Source organism: Aedes aegypti, chromosome 1 (genome assembly GCF_002204515.2).
Source record: "Aedes aegypti strain LVP_AGWG chromosome 1, AaegL5.0 Primary Assembly, whole genome shotgun sequence".
Classification (NCBI taxonomy): domain Eukaryota; kingdom Metazoa; phylum Arthropoda; class Insecta; order Diptera; family Culicidae; genus Aedes; species Aedes aegypti.
The window spans coordinates 3000149-3024644 of record NC_035107.1 but is presented as its reverse complement, the minus strand read 5'-3'; the positions used below and the strand labels follow the sequence as shown (position 1 = coordinate 3024644).

The 24496-nt window shown below is 41.8% G+C and overlaps 1 protein-coding gene and 1 long non-coding RNA gene across 2 annotated transcripts in view; one reads left to right on the top strand and one right to left on the bottom strand.

The window, feature by feature from the left end:
• Positions 1-828: 828 nt before the first annotated feature.
• LOC5571578 (tRNA dimethylallyltransferase, mitochondrial) overlaps positions 829-24496 on the bottom strand; it is a 763523-nt gene continuing 739855 nt past the window's right edge. Inside the window, exons 4-7 of the mRNA XM_021838779.1 lie at positions 12743-12881; positions 1810-1913; positions 1452-1710; positions 829-1212 (exon numbers count right to left, since the gene is read on the bottom strand). Coding sequence (XP_021694471.1) covers positions 907-1212; positions 1452-1710; positions 1810-1913; positions 12743-12881 — 808 coding nt within the window. The 3' untranslated portion in view covers positions 829-906. The remainder of the gene's footprint in view (positions 1213-1451; positions 1711-1809; positions 1914-12742; positions 12882-24496) is intronic.
• On the top strand, positions 16512-17540 carry LOC110674719. The gene is made up of 2 exons (XR_002499125.1): positions 16512-17374; positions 17456-17540. It is a non-coding gene; the product is annotated as an uncharacterized LOC110674719 (long non-coding RNA).

Here is a 24496-nt window from a genome sequence, read left to right as displayed (position 1 = left end):
TTGGATTGGATTTGGATTGGATTTGGATTGGATTTGGATTGGATTTGGATTGGATTTGGATTGGATTTGGATTGGATTTGGATTGGATTTGGATTGGATTTGGATTGGATTTGGATTGGATTTGGATTGGATTTGGATTGGATTTGGATTGGATTTGGATTGGATTTGGATTTGGATTGGATTTGGATTGGATTTGGATTGGATTTGGATTGGATTTGGATTGGATTCGATTTCGATTCGATTTCGATTCGATTTCGATTCGATTTCGATTCGATTTCGATTCGATTTCGATTCGATTTCGATTCGATTTCGATTCGATTTCGATTCGATTTCGATTTCGATTTCGATTTCGATTCGATTTCGATTCGATTTCGATTCGATTTCGATTCGATTTTGATTCGATTTCGATTCGATTTCGATTCGATTTCGATTCGATTTCGATTCGATTCGATTCGATTTCGATTCGATTTCGATTCGATTTCGATTCGATTTCGATTCGATTTCGATTCGATTTCGATTCGATTTCGATTCGATTCGATTCGATTTCGATTCGATTTCGATTCGATTTCGATTCGATTTCGATTCGATTTCGATTCGATTTCGATTCGATTTCGATTCGATTTCGATTCGATTTCGATTCGATTTTAATATCATTTCCTTTCGATTTCGAAATTCAAGAGCAATTTCTGTAGTCGTAGTTGGTACAATTTCTGATTAAACTTCCATGGAAATTCTTGGAAAAAATCCAGCACGGTCACTCCATAGTTTAAACATGAAATTAGTAAACCATTTACAAGGACTGTTCGGCACAAATCATAATAGGTAAAATAATATTTTCTGAAAAATCTATTGCGTAATCATCAAGCAAATTACTACTCACGTGACATCTGACGGCAAATCCACCGCCTACGTTGTCCCATCGTCACCCGACAGCTTCGCCTTCTTGGATTTACTCTGGACGCATTTTTTGTGCTTGTTGGATCGCAAATGCAACTGCCACTGGTACTCGCCTACTATGGTGCGCTGACAGGTGTCGCAAAAGAACGAAGTTTCCTCGTTCAAACCTTCCCGCGCGGTGGTCATCTTAGGCAGCGGTTGCTTCGATGGTGTTTCACCCGACAGGATTGCTTCGACCACTTGTTCGGCTTGGGTGTAAACATTTTCCTTCCACTTGGCGACGTCGGTCGTGTCCAACCCGTAAATCGGGGGAACCTGATGAGTAAAGACAAGGATGACTCAATTCCGACACGCTAACAAGGGCAATCAAATCGATGCCCAGCAAAGTTCGGACACGCAACGGGACATGTTTGATGGTTTTCCCTTTATTGCCCACTGCAGAGAAGATCAGGTTGGGCATCACAGGGGAAAATGGGAAATCAAACCGTGTCACGTAAAGCGTGCTCCTAAGCACCAGCTGTACCGATTCTCGTAGCATAACATATTTTTATTACCTCCCGACGTGAGTTGCCCAAGAATCGATGATTTATCCATTTTATCTGCTTCTTGGAATAACGTTGCGTCACCAGTTTTAGATTGTCGAGGCACTTCTGGAGCAATGGCAGTCCTTCCGGAGGACTTCCTTCCGCGCCCAAATGTCCCCGCATATAGTCGGTGATCAGTTGATCGTGTTCCCGATCGTACTTCTCCAGGTAAACGACGAACTCTTTGAACCCAATGCTCTGCAGAATGCCTTGATGGAAGTCGTTATCCCTGCAACGAAAGCAACAAAGTAGGCGCATATATGCACGAATGAGCGATTGGTTGCTATTTCCCACGGCTTGCTGTGGATGATTTCAGTCAAGTACTTACTCGTAGGGTTTCACGAAGCGCTCGTAGAACTGTCTTATCTCGGCAAGTAGGCCTTGCGCCACCATCGAATCCACTCGAGCGTCCAGTCGGGCATTGAGCGTTTCCTGTCAATGAACAGCGCGCGGAGAGCCAGAGGAGGAGGAGATGAGAAGAAAGTTAATCTTTCGTGTGAACGAAGGCATGCAGCAATATTCATCGACGTTTTTAACGAGACTTGATTGTACATATATTGGAAAATGACTTGCACCGGATCGAATATCAAAAGTCACCACCACCGGCTGACGACGAGGCCGCCGGATGACAACAAAACATCGTTGGCACTCTGTCTGTGATTATGGAGCCAATCATTCTTATTGGATGGAAAACCACAAAGCTGCGGTTTTGATGGTTCAATTGAAAAATGGAAAGTGCAAGTACAGCTAGCCCCCCATTTAGGACTGTAATTGACCCGCATAATTGTTCCCATACTCTACGGGATTTCCCATGTACATGAGACTAGCAAGAAAATTTTCTTTTCTTCGAAGAAATTATGCGTCGAAACACGCCTACTGGCCTTCAAATCCAAGATGGCGAATGAGAAAATAAAATGGTAATTTTTAATGTAAGACAATGCCAACCACTTTCAACGAGATTCTGCCGAAGCTCTAAACGAAATTCTGTCGAATTTCTAGACGAGATTCTGTCAAATCTCTAGACGAGATTCTGTCGAATCTTTAGACGAGATTCTGTCATATCTCCAGACGAGATTCTGTCGAATTTTAAGAGGAGATTCTATCAAATCTCTAGATAAGATAATGTCGAATTTCTGGAAGAGAATCTGTCGAATCTCTAGACGAGATTCTGTCGAATATTCTGCCGACTTTCTAAACAAGATTCTGTCGAATCTCTAGACGATATTCTATCGAATTTAGACGAGATTATATCGAATTTAGACGAGATTCTATCAGAATCTATAGACGAGATTCTATCGAATCTCTAGACAACATTCTATCGAATCTCTAGACGAGATTCTATCGAATCTCTGGACGAGATTCTATCGAATCTCTGGACGAGATTCAATCGAATCTCTGGACGAGATTCTATCGAATCTCTGGACGAGATTCTGTCGAATCTATGGACGAGATTCTGTCGAATCTCTGGACGAGATTCTGTCGAATCTCTGGACGAGATTCTGTCGAATCTCTGGACGAGATTCTGTCGAATGTCTGGACGAGATTCTGTCGAATCTCTAGACGAGATTCTGTCGAATCTCTAGACGAGATTCTGTCGAATCTCTAGACGAGATTCTGTCGAATCTCTAGACGAGATTCTGTCGAATCTCTAGACGAGATTCTGTCGAATCTCTAGACGAGTTTCTGTCGAATCTCTAGACGGGTTTCTGTCGAATCTCTGGACGAGATTCTGTCGAATCTCTGGACAAGATTCTGTCGAATCTCAGGACGAGATTCTGTCGAATCTCAGGACGAGATTATTTCGAATCTCAGGACGAGATTCTGTCGAATCTCAGGACGAGATTCTGTCGAATCTCAGGACGAGATTCTGTCGAATCTCAGGACGAGATTCTATCGAATCTCACGACGACATTCTGTCGAATCTCAGGACAAGATTCGGTCGAATCTCAGGACGAGATTCTATCGAATCTCTGGACGAGATCCTGTCGAATCTCTGGAAGAGATTCTGTCGAATCTCAGGACGAGATTCTATCGAATCTCAGGACGAGATTCTGTCGAATCTCAGGACGAGATTCTGTCGAATCTCAGGACGAGATTATTTCGAATCTCAGGACGAGATGCTGTCGAATCTCAGGACGAGATTCTGTCGAATCTCAGGACGAGATTCTGTCGAATCTCTGGACAAGATTCTGTCGAATCTCTGGACGAGATTCTGTCGAATCTCTGGACGAGATTCTGTCGAATCTCTGGACGAGATTCTGTCGAATCCCTGGACGAGATTCTGTCGAATCTCTGGACGAGATTCTGTCGAATCTCTGGACGAGATTCTGTCGAATCTCTGGACGAGATTCTGTCGAATCTCTGGACGAGATTCTGTCGAATCTCTGGATGAGATTCTGTCGAATCTTTGGACGAGGTTCTTTCGAATTTCTGGATGATTCTGTCGAACCTCTAGACGAGATTTTGTCGAACTTCTAGACGAGATTTTGTCGAATCTTTGGACGAGATTTTGTCGAATCTCTGGACGAGATTCTGTCGAATCTCTGGACGAGATTCTGTCGAATCTCTGTACGAGATTCTGTCGAATCTTTGGACGAGGTTCTTTCGAATTTCTGGACGAGATTCTATCGAAACTCTGGACGTGATTCGGTCGAATCTCTAGACGAGATTCGGTCGATTTTCTAGACGAGATTCTGTCGAATCTCTGGATGACATTCTATCAATTCTCTGGACGACATTCTATCAATTCTCTGGACGATATTCTGTCGAATCTGTCGAATCTCTGAACGAGAATCTATCGAATCTCTGGACGAGATTTTTTCGAATTTCTGGACGAGATTCTATCGAATCTCTGGACGAGATTCTATCGAATCTCTTGACGAGATTCTATCGAATCTCTTGACGAGATTCCGTCAAATCTCTTAACGAGATTCGGTCGAATCTCAGGACGAGATTCTATCGAATCTCAGGACGAGATTCTATCGAATCTCAGGACGAGATTCTGTCGAATCTCTGGACGAGATTCTGTCGAATCTTTGGACGAGATTCTGTCGAACCTCTGGACACGATTCTGTCGAATCTCTGGACGAGATTCTGTCGAATCTCTAGACGAGATTCTGTCGAATCTCTGGACGAGATTCTGTCGAATCTGTGGACGAGATTCTGTCGAATCTCTGGACGAGATTCTGTCGAATCTCTGGACGAGATTCTGTCGAATCTGTGGACGAGATTCTGTCGAATCTCTGGACGAGATTCTGTCGAATCTCTGGACGAGATTCTGTCGAATCTCTGGACGAGATTCTGTCGAATCTCTGGACGAGATTCTGTCGAATCTCTGGACGAGATTCTGTCGAATCTCTGGACGAGATTCTGTCGAATCTCTAGACGAGATTCGGTCGAATCTCTAGACGAGATTCGGTCGAATCTCTAGACGAGATTCGTTCGAATCCCCAGACGAGATTCTGCCGAATCCCTAGACGAGATTCTGTCGCATCTCTAGACGAGATTCTGTCGAATCTCTGGACGAGAATCTGTCGAATCTCTGGACGAGATTCTGTCGAATCTCTGGACGAGATTCTGTCGAATCTCTGGACGAGATTCTGTCGCATCTCTGGACGAGATTCTGTCGAATCTCTGGACGAGATTCTGTCGAATTTCTGGACGAGATTATTTCGAATCTCTGGACGAGATTCTTTCGAATCTCTGGACGAGAATCTGTCGAATCTCTGGACGAGATTCTGTCAAATCTCTAGTCGAATCTCTAGACGAGAATCTGTCGAATCTCTAGACAAGATTCTGTAGAATCTCTAACCGAGATTCTGTCGAATCTCTGGACGAGATTCTTTCGAAAGTCTAGACGAGATTTTGTCAAATCTTTAGACGAGATTCTGCCGAATCCCCAGACGAGATTCTGCCGAACCCCAGACGAGATTCTGCCGAATCCCTAGACGAGATTCTGTCGCATCTCTAGACGAGATTCTGTCGAATCTCTGGACGAGATTCTGTCGAATCTCTGGACGAGATTCTGTCAAATCTTTGGACTATATTCTGTCGAATCTCTGGACGAGAATCTGTCGAATCTCTGGACGAGATTCTGTCGAATCTCTAGATCTCAAGACGAGATTCAGTCCAATCTCTAGATCTCTAGACGAGATTCTGTCGCATCTTTAGACGAGATTCTGCCGAATCCCCAGACAAGATTCTGTCGAATTTGTAGACGAGATTCTGTTGAAATTCTAGACGAGATTTTGTCAAATCTTTAGACGAGATTCTGCCGAATCCCTAGACGAGATTCTGCCGAATCCCTAGACGAGATTCTGCCGCATCTCTAGACGAGATTCTGTCAAATCTCTAGTCGAATCTCTAGACGAGAATCTGTCGAATCTCTAGACAAGATTCTGTAGAATCTCTAACCGAGATTCTGTCGAATCTCTGGACGAGATTCTTTCGAAAGTCTAGACGAGATTTTGTCAAATCTTTAGACGAGATTCTGCCGAATCCCCAGACGAGATTCTGCCGAACCCCAGACGAGATTCTGCCGAATCCCTAGACGAGATTCTGTCGCATCTCTAGACGAGATTCTGTCGAATCTCTGGACGAGATTCTGTCGAATCTCTGGACGAGATTCTGTCAAATCTTTGGACTATATTCTGTCGAATCTCTGGACGAGAATCTGTCGAATCTCTGGACGAGATTCTGTCGAATCTCTAGATCTCAAGACGAGATTCAGTCCAATCTCTAGATCTCTAGACGAGATTCTGTCGCATCTTTAGACGAGATTCTGCCGAATCCCCAGACAAGATTCTGTCGAATTTGTAGACGAGATTCTGTCGAATTTGTAGACGAGTTTCTGTCGAATTTTTGGATGAGATTCTGTCGAATCTCTGGACGAGATTCTGTCGAATCTCTGGACGAGATTCTGTCGAATCTCTGGACGAGATTCTGTCGAATCTCTGGACGAGATTCTGTCGAAAGTCTAGACGAGATTTTGTCAAATCTTTAGACGAGATTCTGCCGAATCCCCAGACGAGATTCTGCCGAACCCCAGACGAGATTCTGCCGAATCCCTAGACGAGATTCTGTCGCATCTCTAGACGAGATTCTGTCGCCTTTTCTAGACGAGATTCTGTCGACTTTTCTAGACGAGATTCTGTCGACTTTTCTAGACGAGATTCTGTCGACTTTTCTAGACGAGATTCTGTCGCCTTTTCTAGATGAGATTCTGTCGACTTTTCTAGACGAGATTCTGTCGACTTTTCTAGACGAGATTCTGTCGACTTTTCTAGACGAGATTCTGTCGACTTTTCTAGACGAGATTCTGTCGAATCTCTAGACGAGATTCTGTCGAATCTCTAGACGAGATTCTGTCGAATCTCTAGACGAGATTCTTTCAAATCTCTAGACGAGATTCTGTCGAATCTCTAGACGAGATTCTGTCGAATCTCTAGACGAGATTCTGCCGAATCTCTAGACGAGATTCTGTCGAATCTCTAGACGAGATTCTGTCGAATCTCTAGACGAGATTCTGTCGAATCTCTAGACGAGATTATGTCGAATCTCTAGACGAGATTCTGTCGAATCTCTAGACAAGATTCTTTCGAATGTCTAGACGAGATTCTGTCGAATCTCTAGACGAGATTCTGTCGAATCTCTAGACGAGATTCTGTCGAATCTCTAGACGAGATTCTGTCGAATCTCTAGACGAGATTCTGTCGAATCTCTAGACGAGATTCTGTCGAATCTCTAGACGAGATTCTGTCGAATCTCTAGACGAGATTCTGTCGAATCTCTAGACGAGATTCTGTCGAATCTCTAGACGAGATTCTGTCGAATCTCTAGACGAGATTCTGTCGAATCTCTAGACGAGATTCTGTCGAATCTCTAGACGAGATTCTGTCGAATCTCTAGACGAGATTCTGTCGAATCTCTAGACAAGATTCTGTCGAATCTCTAGACGAGATTCTGTCGAATCTCTAGACGAGATTCTGTCGAATCTCTAGACGAGATTCTGTCGAATCTCTAGACGAGATTCTGTCGAATCTCTAGAAGAGATTCTGTCAAATCTCAAGACGAGATTCTGTAGATTTTAGATTCAGTCGAATTATCTAGAAGAGATAACGTCGAATCTCTAGAAGAGATTCTTCCAAATCTCTGTACAAGATTCTTCAGAATCTCTGGACGAGATTCTGTCGAATCTTTGGACGAGATTCTGTCGAATCTCTGGACGAAATTCTGTCGAATCTCTAGACAAGATTCTGTAGAATCTCTAGACGAGATTCTGTCGAATCTCTAGACGAGATTCTGTCGAATCTCTAGACGAGATTCTGTCGAATCTCTAGACGAGATTCTGTCGAAAGTCTAGACGAGATTTTGTCAAATCTTTAGACGAGATCCCCAAACGAGATTCTGCCGAATCCCTAGACGAGATTCTGTCGAACCTCTAGACGAGATTCTGTCGAATCTCTAGACGAGATTCTGTCGAATCTCTGAATGAGATTCTGTCGAATCTCTGGACGAAAATCTGTCGAATCTCTGGACGAGATTCTGTCGATTCTCTGGGCGAGATTCTGTCGAATCTCTGGACGAGATTCTGTCGAATCTCTGGACGAGATTCTGTCGAATCTCTGGACGAGATTCTGTCGATTCTCTGGACGAGATTATTTCGAATCTCTGGACGAGATTCTGTCGAATCTCTGGACGAGATTCTTTAGAATCTCTGAACGAGATTCTGTCGAATCTCTGGACGAGATTCTGTCGAATCTCTGGACGAGATTCTGTCCAATCTCTGGACGAGATTCTGTCGAATCTTTGGACGAGATTCTGTCGAATCTTTGGACGAGATTCTGTCGAATCTCTAGACAAGATTCTGTAGAATCTCTAGACGAGATTCTTTCGATTCTCTAGACGCGATTCTGTCGAATCTCAGGACGAGATTCTGTCGAATCACTAGACGAGATTCTGTCGAATCTTTGGACGAGATTCTGTCAAATCTCTGGACGAGATTCTGTCGAATCTCTGGACGAGATTTTGCCGAATCTCTGGACGAGATTCTGTCGAATCTCTGGACGAGATTCTGTCGAATCTCTAAATCCTAGATTCTGTAGAATTATCTAGACGAGGTAACGTCGAATCTCTAGACGAGATTCCTTCGAATCTCTGGACAAGATTCTTCCAAATCTCTGTACGAGATTCTTTTCAATCTCTGGACGAGATTCTTTTCAATCTCTGGACGAGATTCTTCCAAATCTCTGGACGAAATTCTTTCGAATATCTGGACGACATTCTTTCGGATCTCTGGACGAGATTCTGTCGAATCTCTAGACGAGATTCGGTCGAATCTCTAGACGAGATTCGATCGAATCTTTAGACGAGATTCGGTCGAATCTCTAGACGAGATTCGGTCGAATCTCTAGACGAGATTCAGTCGAATCTCTTGAAGACATTCGGTCGAATCTCTAGACAAGATTCTGTCGAATCTTTAGAAGACATTTGGTCGAATCTCTAGAAGACATTCGGTCGAAACTCTAGACGAGATTCGGTCGAATCTTTAGACGAGATTCCGTCGAATCTCTGAAAGAGATTATGTCGAATCTCTAGACGAGATTATGTCGAATCTCTAGACGAGATTATGTCGAATCTCTGGACGAGATTCTGTCAAATCTCAGGACGAGATTCTGTCGAATCTCAGGACGAGATTCTGTCGAATCTCTAGACCAGATTCAGTCGAATCTCTAGACGAGATTCTGTCGAATCTTTGGACGAGATTCTGTCAAATCTCTGGACGAGATTCTGTCGAATCTCTGGACGAGATTCTGTCGAATCTCTGGACGAGATTCTGCCGAATCTCTGGCCGAGATTCTGCCGAATCTCTGGACGAGATTCTGTTGTTCCATCGAATCTCTGAATGAGATTCCGTCGAATCTCTGAACGAGATTCTGTCGAATCTCTGAACGAGATTCTGTCGAGTCCTAGACAAGATTCTGTTGAATCTCTGGACGATATTCTGTCGATTTCTGGACTTGATTCCGACGAATCTCTGGACGAGATTCCGTCGAATCCCTGGACGAGATTCCGTCGAATCCCTGGACGAGATTCCGTCGAATCTCTGGACGAGATTCCGTCGAATCTCTGGACGAGATTCCGTCGAATCTCTGGACGAGATTCCGTCGAATCTCTGGACGAGATTCCGTCGAATCTCTGGACGAGATTTCGTTGAATCTCTGGACGAGATTCAGTCGAATCTCTGAACGAGTTTCTGTCGAATCTCTGAACGAGATTCTGTCGAGTTCTAGACAAGATTCTGTTGAATCTCTGGACGATATTTTGTCGATTTCTGGACTTGATTCCGACGAATCTCTGGACGAGATTCCGTCGAATCTCTGGACGAAATTCCGTCGAATCTCTGGACGAGATTTTGTTGCATCTCTGGACGAGATTCCGTCGAATCTCTGGCCGTAAATCTCCTAATCTCTGTCGAATCTGTCGACGTGAATCTCCTACATCGAAGGATAGCTGTACATGTTCGCCTACTAGATCAATACTAAATCATTAAAGGCCGAACAATTTGATTATCGAAAATCATCTAAGTGGGCCTATTTTTCTAACTTTCCGTAGCAGCTGTTACAACGATTGCTAAGATGGTGAAGTGATAAGCCCTGATTTGAATACATTCAAATATTTCCACCTAATTTTACTACTCATTGAGATTATCAAATCTAGGTCGAGCGTATATAAACTTTTTAGGGCCTAAAAACAGCACAATACTCCGGATGGCGATGAGCTTGCACGTTGTTGCGATTCTCATTCAAAACAGATGATTTGCGATAGACCGGTCGAGTGATCTGTTTTTGTCGTCAGTCGTCGTCGTCATCTCGTCACTCAACCGCCCTGCCATGACACAGTGACACAAAGCGAGCCGTCATCGTGATGAAGATTAACTATGTAACTGCTGACTGAACGCGATATTATCATTACTATATACGATTGGCAGCACTACCGTCATCATTATCATTGACTACGGCGTTGTGGCGGTCGGTTGATGATCTGCAGACGACTGCTGCAGCAATACGTATTGTCGTAGGTTCTTGTCTCTGTGCCCTTTCCCACCTCCCCTGCCCTAATATTCGTCCGAAACAATCAAAACATTCCCATGATTGTTGGCCGGGGTCAGGAAAAAAGATAAACAGAGCGCAGAGGTGGAAACCGTTTATTCGTGTTTTTTTTTCATTCATTCACTCATTCATTCATCCATCCATTCCGAATGTAACTTCGAAGGCTTGTTTCATCTGAACGTCAACGACAGACGACGAATGGCATGGTGGGCGTCCATGTAGTGCTAGCTCTTCGTGTGCACGGTACAAGCTACATGCTGCACTCTATGCACAGTTGTTTTTCAATAGTTAGCGACCGGATTTTATGAATGAATCATTCCGCCAACTAGGCAGGCCGCGTCGTCGTGCCAACGACTATTTACCAATTACTCACGCTGCATAGCTGGCGGTTGTACTCGTTTGGAAGAAAATTTCATTCATGCTTTTTTTTCTGCCACCACCAACGCATACTGGGATCCGATCTAGTAGTCTCCGGCTCTGACGTCGTTCATATAGTTGGGGCCATCGCAGAATCGCGTGTAGGTGGCTAGCATTGTGCAAGTTGCATACAGGATCTCGTGGGTTGCTTCGATTGTATCCAGCAATCCACCCTGCACTCTTTCACACCATCAGATGAGATTAATTTCACTTTTATTAGCTTTTGCGGTACCGTTTTGGATTCGCTGAGCGAATCGCTTCCGCCTCCTCAAATTGCCGGCATAAGGGTTTCCTAGAGGTTGAAACGCATCATTTACTGGTTTGTGAAATTCATTTGAGTTGCACTCAATTAAAGCTGTCTACGGGGAAAGCGCCAGCCCAAATCCGAAACTGTTTCTGAGCCACGTAATTTTTATCTATCTCACCTTGTTGGACAATAATGTGTCACAATGTAAGCACAGTTTGCATCCCGCGTGATAATCCGCTTGCATCATTTGTCCGGATTATATTCGTATTGATAAGCTTGCACTGCCCACACGCGCCTCACTCACGGTTATCTTCATAATCTGTCCAGATTATAATCATGTGTCACACTTGAGAAATCGTGCCTGGCTTCCGTGTGCTACTGGCGCCAAGTGAATTAGCCGATTATTTTACTTAAAATGCATCGATTCTTTCGAAACTAAGTAGGCATTGCGGTGGTGCAACTCAGACTTTGTTGGTATCAAAACTTTTATCTTAATCAGTTAATAATAAGGCTTAACGTTGGGACCTTCCTTAACCGAATGGTTTGCGTCCGCGGCTACAGAGCAAAGCCATGCTGAAGGTGTCTGGGTTCGATTCCAGGTCGGTCCAGCATCTTCTCGTAATGTAAATTTCCTTGACTTTTCTGGGCATAAAGTATCATCGTATCTGCCACACGACATACGAATGCAAAAATGGCAACATTGGCAAAGAAAGCTCTGAGTTAATAACTGTGGAAATGCTCATAAGAACACTACGCTAAGAAGCAGGCTCTGTCCCAGTGGGGAAGTTAATGCCAAGAAGAAGAAGAAGAACGTTCAACGCTCCGTCATCGTCATCATTGAAACTTCAAAAGCAGTTTTCTGTTCAAAACAAAAAAAAATATTCGATGAAAATGTGTTCACTGTGTTTCGGTTGGAGAATAGAATCCAGTGAACACATTTCCCTGAAAATTTATCAATTTTGAACGAAAAAACTGCTTTTGAAAATTTTGAAATCAATGACGGATCCTGCCCCCTTAAGACGAAGTAGGCCGTCATTGAAATTTGTATGCGTCGTTGATGATTGTTGCTAATTAAACTTACGATTTCGAATCAAAGAAAATCAGTTGGTATTGCACTGACACAGCTGAAAAAGTATCAGCATACTTTCTGCATGTTAGCACGTACAGTGATACTTTTTCAAGTCAATATAAACTATCAAGACTGAGTTTTATCACTTTGAAATGCATGCTGAACAGTCATCATTGGTGCCAAAACGAATGACGGGCTACTTAGCCTTAAGACTAAGTAGGCACACAGTCTTGCAAAATTTGTATGGATCATTGATGATTGTTGCTATTTCATGTTAGATATCGAAATAATGAAAACCATTTGGAATTGCATGTATGCACATATTGTGATACTTTTTCGAGGGGAATGAGTTCTACAGCTTTGCAATTATGAGCTGCAAAGCAATCGTGACTGCACAAACAAATGATGGGCTACAAACCTGTTCGCAGCGAAGCCAGAATAACACAACGTTACGGTACCGCAGTGGTCCACCCAGTTTGCAGCCATCGGAGAGGCCGCGTTGCTCCTCCAGGATACGGCTCAGCGGTTGGCCCTCATGCTGGAATACCTCGAGTGCCCTGTGAAGAAAGCAGAAAATAATATATTGAAAGACATTATTATTCCAATGAGAATTATGTATCCTGTTCCCGGTACTTTTGATTCGCTTCTTCATAAGAGTTTTTCTATTTTTGGACCAAACTAGGCAACTTTACTGACAAATTGACCTATCCAGCTTTTTACGCTAGTATGCCATAAATTTTGAATCAATTCTGACATTTCTTGCCCACACTATAATTTGTTTATAGTTGGATCGTAGCAACCTCTGCACCGAAACAAATTTTTGATGTTGTCGATGTTGATAAACGTGTTTCCAGGAGACCAAAACCAAAAAACTTACCATGAAGTTTAAATTAGTACATTCTTGTTATAATTTCATTTGGTTTTTTATTTATTTTAGGTACATTAAACAGGATTACTACTAATCGAATAAGGAAACTGAACTATGGAACCTGGAGTTCTTTCAAGGACGCCTGCATGAGTTCATAAGGAATTTCTGCGGAAGTTTCATCATTCCTTTAGGAGAACTTCATAGAATTGTTTCAGAGAAGTTACAACAACAATTGCTGAAAATATCTCTAGATACATCCTTTGATAAGTTCTTTGAGAACTGGACAATTTATTGAAGAATTTTCGAAAGAATTCCTGCAATTTTAGGAGGAATCTCCGGAGTAATTTCTGAATGTATTCATTGAGTACTCAATTATCCACGGATTTATATTTATTGCTCCCACATGCTCTCTTAACACACAAGACCATCTAAGCCTGAATGTAGGACGATATTTATCATTGATTGCCACAAAAACTAATTTCAATTGTCTATGGCTAGCAGTCTATTCTGTTAATGTTAATGGAAATTAACGGCAGGTTTTCTTTTTTGTTATTTGAAACTCCATTTGGCTCTATCGTCAATAATAGTGCCCAAACGCAACATTTGTAAGAATAGAAAAAAAATAACAATGTAATATTGAACTCTGGGAGGGCTTTCTTTGCCAAACCTATCACAAATGTGTGGAAGTTGGCGCTATGTGTTTAGGTCGTCTGATAACGTAGACTAAGGTCGTAAGCATATAGACAAGCGCTTCCCATGAAAAACGAAAATCAGCGGACAATTTGGTTGCCATCTTAGAGTGCATTACTTCCATAGAAAAGCGCTCAATATCCACATTCACCAATTAACACGATTTTCCAAAAATTGTCTGGAAATTCGTTCACACCAGATGAGTTACGATGGATCCTAATCATTGATTTCCTAAAACCATACAAAATTATTTAAGATTAGAAGAAAATGGGATATGTAAATATAAAAAGTTGAATACGAAATGTGTAGCTGCAAAACAAATCAAGCGGAAAATTTTGATAGTTCCTTCAACAGAATAAAATCATTCCCTGCTGAGACTTTACTATAAAATCTGTACGCAAGACATGTCAAAATTGAATCACCCCTTGTTGATTTATAGCTAGCGTAAAAAGCTGGATAGACCTAATTGGAATCGATCGCAGGTCAATTTTGTACGCCGAATTCAGCAGGGTAATTCCTCTGTAAATGGCACACTCCAGTCTGTGCCCTTTCTTGTAGATAGGGCAGATGAGGCCATCCAACCAGCCGGTGGGGATATATTTGGACTAAAAGTATAGTTGTTTATACGACAAGGTTGAGAATAACGTTGTTTCCAGGAAGTATTTTCATAAGAATTTTTATCAAATGTGCCAAGTTTTTACCAATCTACAAGACAATGTTAAATTGTTGGTGTTGGTGGATCTGTTGAAAATAAACTAAACTATACTTGAAGGGGACGGACCTGGTGTAGTGGTTAGAACACACGCCTCTCACGCCGAGGACCTGGGATCGAATCCCATCCCCGACATAGTCGCTTATGACATAAAAGGTTATAGTGACGATTTCCTTCGGAAGGGAAGTAAAGCCATTGGTCCCGAGATGAACTAGCCCAGGGCTAAAAATCTCGTTAATAAAGATAGAAAAAAAACTAAACTATACAAAACAACCAGGCTATCCGTACCAACCGCAGGCTAGTTACTGATCTCGCTACCAGGTCAGCACCTCTACAATTCTTACCCACAGATATCTCCACAGCAGGGTGTGTGATAGCCGTAGCGGTAATGGCGCAGCTGTTCAGCATGACCATGCTGAGGGTCGTGGGTTCGAATCCCGCTGGTCGAGGATCTTTTCGTAAATTTTCATTTTTTGTTCAATACTTCTTCAAGGACACATTTTTGTGTCGTTTTCTCATATACATCATGTGTCATTCAGTCATACTATGAATTACGTCCACAGTAACTTCCATTATTTTTAAGAGTGTATCTGTCCTCTGAAACCCTCCTGGCACCGAGCTCCTCCTAGCTTCCGAATTCCTGCTTCTCTTGGTCAGCTGCACCATTCTAAATAGATGAAAAACCGAAAACTATACAATTTAATTCCACTAGAGATTGTATCCTTTGACAGATACGCGTATTTCGACCTTAGCTGTAAGGTCGTCTACGTTGGTCAAACAAAGCGGTCTCTCGAGGTTAGATTCAAGGAACACTTAGTGGAAATAAGAAGAGCTCAGAAGACGATAGACAAGGGGATGACATACGATTTCAAATCTAAGGTGGCAGAATATATCTTTTCAGAAGGACATACAATTACGACGGCCGATATCAATATATTAAGGGTATTCACTTAACAGCGTAAAACGCTGCGTAAATCATGGTTATTTGATTATATCAAATCTTTCACAAAATTGTGTAAACTGCACATGAAACATTTCCAACTGTCAAAAATCGATACAAAATCGATCGAAGAATGCGTTCGTCGTCATAACAACTATTATCACAAGATAAATAAACATTCAAATAAATAATAACCCAAAAGTCTGCAACAGAAAATTATCTGTACTTTGATTAAAATGGGATTATAGACCTGGCCCAATTAATCATTTTGTGAAAGTGTCTGAATAACAGCTGTTCTAGCTGGTGGCTCTTGTAACCAAGAAGTGGTTCTCAAAACTATGTATCAGTGCACAAAAGAAATTTATAGGGTGCCACTATGAAACCCGATAAAAATCTTCAGGAGGACATCCACAAGAACTCTTAAGTAGCTCGCTAGGAGTTTACAAATTCTTGCCTTGAATTTCAGGATCTTACTTAGGATTCGAATAAAAATAGACATCTGTCCAAAAGCTCGATATGAATTTGGAGATTAAGAAAAGTTAGAAGATTCCGATTCTCAAGTTTCGCATGTTCACACCTTATTTTCGGTCAATAATTTAGGCACTGAAAAATCATTTGAAGGAGCATTCTCTCCATTTGTACGAAGCTTTCGAAAGAGCTGATATTAGATAAAATGGTTCAGATAAAATGAAAAGGTGATAATAAACTAATTCAGTTTTGTGAGAACAGCGCCATTAGCGTTCTACTACTAATATTTCTATTGTACGATGACGCGAAACCAAAGACACATTAAAGACCTCCATGTCCCTTGCAGTCGCCCAAAATTTTATGGCTCATAAGGTAATCTAGAATGCCGTGAAAAGTGTACTGCGATCTGTCAAACTTGGGTACCTTTCGTACTACCGAGGGACCAAAGCAGTACTAGAAGTGGTACCCAATGTGAGCCCAAGTGGGAAGGACGGACCTGGCGAAACCGTGTCGCTGTAGCACTGAAAGATAATACTTTATGCGTATCGGAGCCGAAATCGTTGCGCAGGCAGATGTCAAATTTCATGACGAGTACCTAATGACAGGGTGACCAGCGCACCGGGAAATCGGGAAAACCGGGAAATATACGGAAATTTAAATACACCGGGAAAAAAACGGGAAATATACGGGAATTCTAACGACCACCGGGAAATAAAGCTTTTCCTTAGACAAAGCGCCTAACATTTGAGAATCTTGGGTGTGAATATGCAAAAGAGTATTTTTTTTATTTGCATTTACACAATTTGATCGAATTTCATAAAATGTTCGACTTCAAAGCAAAACCCTTTCTAAAAGTTCCATTTCCATTTGTTCCTGTTTACGTCTTCTATGTATAAATGTCAATATTTACTCTCCACAGTGTTTCGAGCTAAAATTTAAGAAACTGGTCGTCTCCTTAATTCCTTTTTGTTCTTATGCATTGACGGAATAGACAAATGCAATCGTAAACAGCAAGGAAAGGAAGAGGTGATTAGTCAACCAGTGCTATAGCAGAAAAAGTGGATTCTTTTTCGTTGCAGTTCGAAGTGATTCTGTTTTGAAAAACAATTGTTCTAAAAAGTAGCCATAATGTCCACGACATTTTCTTCCAAATACAAGGAGTTGTTTCCATGGTGTGCCGCTGATGCGCAGGACAAAAAATCAGCTAAATGCGAATGGTGTAAAAAATCCTTCAAGATCGATACTATGGGGAAAATGGCATTTTCGAGCCATGAAAAGGGCAAAAAACATCAACAAGAAGTAAATGTTCGGCGTACTGTCCTACCAATGAGTTCGTTTGCTGTTGTTAGCGGCAGTAAACCATCAGTAGTTGGTAAGTGTTTTCTGGGATGAGCTCTTTACAACACCAGAGTGAAATTTTATGACTTACACAATTATCGATATGTTTTTTTAGACAGTGGTGCTAAACCGTCGCCAGATCTCACCCCTTGCTCCAGCGCTACCGACACCGGTTCAGGTTTGATGAAAAAATACCTTTTAAGCGACAAAGTAACAACTGCTGAAATTCTATGGGCGCTACAAACCATCATTACCCACAATTCAAACAGAGGTCCTGGAGAACAGGTCAGTTTGTTTTCTGTAATGTTTCCGGATAGCGAAATAGCTGCTAAGCTTGAACTTGGACGCACAAAGATTGGGTATCTCATTACTCATGGTTTGGCGCCATTTTTGACGTAGAAGTACGTCTTTCTTCTCTATACAGGAGTGAAATTGGAATTTCAAAACCAAGAGCGTTACGTTGGCATGAAATATTTTAAACGTTTATAACTTTGCGCTGGCTTAACGAAATTTCTTGATTAGCACCTCAATCGAAAGCCAAGACATCAAAGCTTCATGTCGTGTACTTACTGAATCCCACATACCTGTCCAAATAGTTTAATAACTGTTTTAAAAGAGAACGTTGATTTCAAGCAAATATATAAATAGGGGTGGCTAGAGAAAATTTGACGTCATTTGCTTTTCACTCTCCGATTGGCTCGCATCTCAGCAGGCGACAGATCGGCTTGCTCTGACCGGACGTGCTTCTCAGGCACAGACATTGATAGCGAAGGACCTCCCCGTTTGTCTTGCTTCGCTCAATTCAAACTGTCGAGCGAGCGAGAGAAGATGCCGCCCGAAGCTAAAGCCATCGCCGCTGCCGCCGCCTAGAAGAAGAAGAAGAGGAAGCAGTCCACAGGAGAAATTGCGAACACGGTCGGGCGAGTCATTCTCGCTTTGTGGTTCACCGCTTGTTTGCGTTCACCCAGCCATTGCCATCGCCGCCACAAATTTCATCGGCCGAGAAGCTGTTGACCCGCGCTTCAAAATTTCGACTCGTGATGAAATCATCATTGGTGGTCAAGAAGCATTCCCGTTAGGAGCAAATACCAGAAGCCCCCTGAGTTTTGCTGGTCCGAGCAGTGTTATTTATCTGTAACAGCATCGAAGCTAACAAAACCACCGGTTCTTTTCAGAGCCATCAAATTTGTGGAAAAGAGTTAAAAGAGAAATATTTCCGACTTTATTTATAACTTCTAATATTCCTAAATCAATGTCACGGCTTCATACAAAATTTCATTTGTCATGAATAATTTATGACTCAACAATTTGAGATTGTACTCGCAGACGCTGCTGCAGTGCCGTCGGGGTGAGTGCTCAACATTTCACAACGATTGTAAAATAGAGTGGCATTTCCAACAGCGCCTTTTATGTTCCATATTTTATGGGAACACTTTTATTAGGAAAATTATCACATGTAACAAAATTGCGACATACTTAGAATGCTTTTGAAAAGACATTCTCATTGAACAATTGTAATAATTTTGGCACCCATGGATCAGAAATTTACCTTCATAATAAAGAAAACTATTGATTATCAATAGCTCGTATTGAATATTTAGGGAATGTCAATCATTCCAACAATTCATGTTCGACCAAATTCTCACGTATTAGCATTCTCCGCAATTTTTAAGTAATTCCAAGCCCAACACATTATTGGCACATACCCATTTCCCAGATTGGTCGATCAGAAAGCGAAGAGCACAAAAGGGAGGAGCATCATCTGCTATTCTGAAGTTATAAAACATGCTGCCTTCGTCGAATTCAGTTTCATTCCATTTCCGCTTTCGAGCTGGTAAGAGCTCCTCCGAACTTGCTTAGCGAGAAGTACCTCGCTTCTAGAATCCTGCTGAGCTGTTAATCCAGAATCCGGTTTGTGAAATCGCTCAAGATTTCAAGATTGAGCTACGTTTCCAGATTTCAACTAAATCCCTGTGATCCGCTACCCTGTTGCTGTTGTGCACCCATGATATATTTAGCTGGTTTGTCGAATAAACTGAGAACTTATTCACATCTTCTTATTCTTCTTCTTCTTCTTGGCATTAACGTGCTCACTGGGACAGAGCCTGCTTCTCAGCTTCGTGTTCTTATGACACTTCCACAGTTATTAACTGAGAGCTTTCTTTGCCAAAGTTTCCATTTTTGCATTCGTATATCGTATGGCAAGTACGATTATACTCTATGCCCAGGGAAGTCAAGAAAATTTCCATTACGAAAAGATCCTGGACCAACCGGGAATCAAACCCAGACACCTTCAGCATGGCTTTGCTTTGTAGCCGCGGACTCTAACCATTCGGCTAAGGTAGGCCCCAACTTATTCACATGCATTTGCAACTTTTTCGATTTTCCATACAAAATGACCAACTTTGGTAAGTTAGATCTCAGTTATTTATGGACCGATTCGAATGAAACTTTCACAGAGCATCAGATATATCTTGAATTTTAACATATATTTTTGAATAATTTTTCCAATCACGAGTTTATAAGTAATAACGGTTTGACTAAAGTGTACTTTTCGACGAAAAATTCAAAACATTTTATCTCAAAATCTGATAGCCCTACACAAAAACTGTCTTCAGCAAACTTATTGACGTAGAAGTACGTCTTTCTTCTCTATACAGGAGTTAAATTGGAATTTCAAAACCGAGAGCGTTACGCTGGCATGAAATATTTTAAACGTTTATAACTTTTCGCTGGCTTAACGAAATTTCTTGATTAGCACCTCAATCGAAAGATAAGACATCAAAGCTTCATGTCGTTTACTTACTGAATCCCACATACCTGTCCAAATAGTTTAATAACTGTTTTAAAATAGAACGTTGATTTCAAGCAAATCTATATATAGGGGTGGCTAGAGAAAATTTGACGTCATTTGCTTTTCACTCTCCGATTGGCTCGCATCTCAGCAGGCGACAGATCGGCTTGCTCTGACCGGGCGTGCTTCTCAGGCACAGACATCGATAGCGAAGGACGCCCCCGTTTGTCTTGCTTCGCTCAAATCAAACTGTCGAGCGAGCGAGAGAAGATGCCGTCCGAAGCTAAAGCCATCACCGCTGCCGTCGCCTAGAAGAAGAAGAGGAAGCAGTCCACAGGTGAATTTGCGGTCGAACTGTGAACACAGTCGGGCGAGTCATTCTCGCTTTATGGTTCACCGCTTGTTTGCTAGCCATCGTCGTCGCCGCCGCAAATTTCATCGGCCGAGGAGCTGTTGACCCGCGCTTCAAAATTTCGACTCGTGATAAAATCATCATTGGTGGTCAAGAAGCAATCCCGTTAGGGGCAAATACCAGAAGCCCCCTGAGTTTTGCTGGTCCGAGCAGTGTTATTTATCCGTAACAACATCGAAGCTTACAAAGCCATCGGTTCTTTTCAGAGCCATCAAATTAGTGGAAAAGAGTTAAAAGAGAAATATTTCCGACTTTATTTATAACTTCTAATATTCCTAAATCAATTTCACACGGCTTCATACAAAATTTCATTTGTCATGAATAATTTATGACTCAACCATTTGAGATTGTACTCGCGGACGCTGCTGCAGTGCCGTCGGGGTGAGTGCTCAACGATTGTAAAATAGAGTGGCTTTTCCAACAGCGCCTTTTATGTTCCATATTTTATGGAAACACTTTGATTAGCAAAATTATCACATGTAACAAAATTGCGATATTAAGAATGCTTTTGAAAACACATTCTCATTGAACAATTGTAATAATTTTGGCACCCATGGATCAGAAATTTACCGTCATAATAAAGAAAACTATTGATTATCAATAGCGCGTATTGAATATTTAGTTAATGTCAACCTTTCCAGCAATTCATGTTCGACCAATTTCTCACGCATTAGCATTCTCCGCAATTTTCAAGTAATTCCAAGCCCAACACATTATTGGCACATACCCATTTCCCAGATTGGTCGATCAGAAAGCGAAGAGCACAAAAGGGAGGAGCATCATCTGCTATTCTGAAGTTATAAAACATGCTTCCTTCGTTATAAACATGCTCATGCAATGGATATTGCTACAAACCAAAGCACTGGACCGATTCTATCGATTCTAACGATCGAAGCACCCGAGCTATCAAACATCTAATCTACTGGAGGAGTTTGGCGAACTACAGCTGGAGCCAGAAACCGATCACCCAACCAAGCAACACATGGAAGCAACGACCAAACAAACAAATTCAATCATCTGGCATTATTCCTGGAACACCAAACACTGGTTCTCGGAACCACAGAACGACAAATGGTTCTTTTCAGGACTACCAAAATGAGTCCGAAAAGAGTTAACTTCTGAAAACTTCATCCGATCAATAACAACACAAAACTAGTACACTTACAAATTCATACACATGACAAATAAAATTATTAACCATCGTAGTTCTACGTCAACCCCGCGGTAATGTAAAAGACATTACCCACCCCACATTTTTTTTCGGAAGGCTTATTAAAACGGCTGGCAAGTTGCACGGAAATCGTCATTGGATTCGATGAAACGCTTAATAAAATATCCCAGCGTCAGCAGCTTGATGTGGGCGTACGTTTTTGGTGTGATGAAATACAATGTGTAACAAGCAGATATTTGGGTTCCGTGTTTCTTACATCAACAAGAGCGCAGGACATACTGAAAGGTTTGAAAGATTGTTTGTCTACAAGTCCTAAGCTTCTTCCCAGACAACCAGAAGTCGCATAGCAGTATACGAACAAAGTTGCTTATTTGTACAAACTACATCACTCCCGCACTACATGATGGATGAAATCGTTTGATCGATGCGTTTCCTCGCATAAAACGCTATTTTATGAGTCCATATGTACATTCGATTTCATCCCGTACACTTGTACAAAGTAAGTCGGATCAATCCGTAGCAGCTGTCAAATAAATTTTGTTATCATAAATTAAGTCGCATAAGAGTACAGACTGATTCGCAAGAAAATCTACACACTCGCATTGCATGTTATGTTTCATCATATAAAATATGCACGTATATCGCCTCCACTTTTGTACGTATAAGGCCTTTTCGCGACGTCTTATACGTGAAACTTTGCTCATGTAAGCATCGCATAACGCAAAAGGTGATTTGGTTATACGTACATTCTGGTTGTCTGGGTTGATAAGATAATTCAAATTTCTATGGACGGTCCGAACGTGAACATATGCCTTCAACAGAATTTGAATGTCGAACTGAAAGAACAGCGGGGCGTTGATTTCGATTTGCTTAATATTGGAAGCTGCGGTTTGCACGTCACGCACAACGCGTTCAAGAACGGAATGAAGAAAACTGAATGGCGGATTGAGGATTTCTTGTTGGCTTTGTACAATTTGTTTAAAAATGTTTCACTTCGTCGAGCCGATTTCACAGCTGTAACGGATTCGGATGTGTTTCCTTTGAAGTTTTGTGCAGTTAGGTGGGTTGAGAACCAATCGGTAGCCAAAAGGGCAAAGGACATGTTTCCCTCATTAAAAACGTATGTACGAGCCGTGAAGAATCAAAACGACAAAAAAAAATCAAAGAATCGAGTGCCGATTTCAAGAGAAGTTTCCCTGCCGTGATCAAATCAAAGGTATTCGAGGTAATAACTGAAGCTATTAATGATCCATTCTTCGAAGCAAAGCTCACCTTTTTCATTGCTGCAGCGGCAAATGTCGAACCGTTTTTAAAGAATTTCCAGTCTGAGGCTCCAATGGCTCCATTTCTTTATGACGAGCTTACTGAACTGCTCAGACTTATGATGGGGAAAGCAATCAAACCAGAAATATTGAAGGAAAAGTCAAATGCACTCACGGATATTTCGCTTGAGGATAATAATTTCTTGTCTTCAGCAAAAGTAGACGTCGGTTTTGCAACAAAAGCCGTACTAAAATCACTTGAAAGCAAAAATAAGGGAAAGATATCGGAGTAGAAATTTCTACAATTCAAAAACGATTGCAAGGCATTTTTCAAAGGTTTCATTGAAAAAATGATTGAAAGATCTCCACTTGGGTATCCTCTAACCAGATATCTGGCTTGCCTCAATCCTCAATTTTTGAGGAATTCTCCAGATCTGTGCACAAAACGGCTCGATCGCTGTCTAGAACATCTTGTGGCAAAAAATCATCTCTCGGGTATTGTTGCAGACAAAGTCAAGCGAGAGTTCTCAACTCTTTGTGAATTACCAACAACCAAAGCTGCTGCCGGAAGTTTTAGGCGACAGCAGTGTTGTGAAAAACTCAATTTCTCACAACTCACGCTTGGTATTTTTCATGCGTGAGTTGTCAATCACGCAACTCAGCAGTCAAAAAATCGCGGATGAGTTGGCTCACCTTTTTGACTCATTGTCTCGTATTTCCACAGTTTACTCACACACGGCAATAATTTCTTGTTAGTCTGGTAAAATTATAGTAATCCTTTCTAACGTAAACAACAATATTCGGGTTTCACGAGTTTTGGCCGGGTTTTGCGACTGAATCATTTTTTACGGTTTGAGTTGATTGAGTTGATTTTGCATCAAAATCTCAAGCGTGAGATTTGCGAAGCAGATCTCTAATGAGTTTGCTCTCTCGAGAGAGCGTATTGATTGACATTTGAGTGCGAGTCTATCAACACTGGGCGACAGGACACTCGGTTGGACAAATTTTGGTTGGATGCAATCAATAATTCACCATCAGAGCTACCCAATTTTACTATCTTTGTCAAAAAGCTCCTCATACTAAGCCATGGAAACGCCACTCTTGAAAGAGGGTTTTCGATAAACAAAGAGTGTCTCGTGGTCAACCAAATGGAGGTGAGCCTGGTTGCACAACGCGTAGTGTACGATGCGGTAATGGTAGCTGGGGGAGTTAAAAACGTTACTACAGTCGGGTCTCCTATTAAACGCATTCCTATAACGTGCACTCCTATTACGCTCACTCCTATAAGACACACCAGAACGTTATAGGAGACCCAGGGCTTATGGGATTTCATCACTTTGGGGGTGTTGTTGAATATCTCGTATGCCAAAAGAGATAGCACAGTACTGTCTTCGGCGAAGTTTTAGTGCTAAGTACGATCTACCTTTAGGAGTTGAGGATCATCCTTTTAGTTGAGAACTTGGCCGGTAGGGGCGCTTTTTCTGATTTGCACTATATGAACCATGAGGGATAAGAAT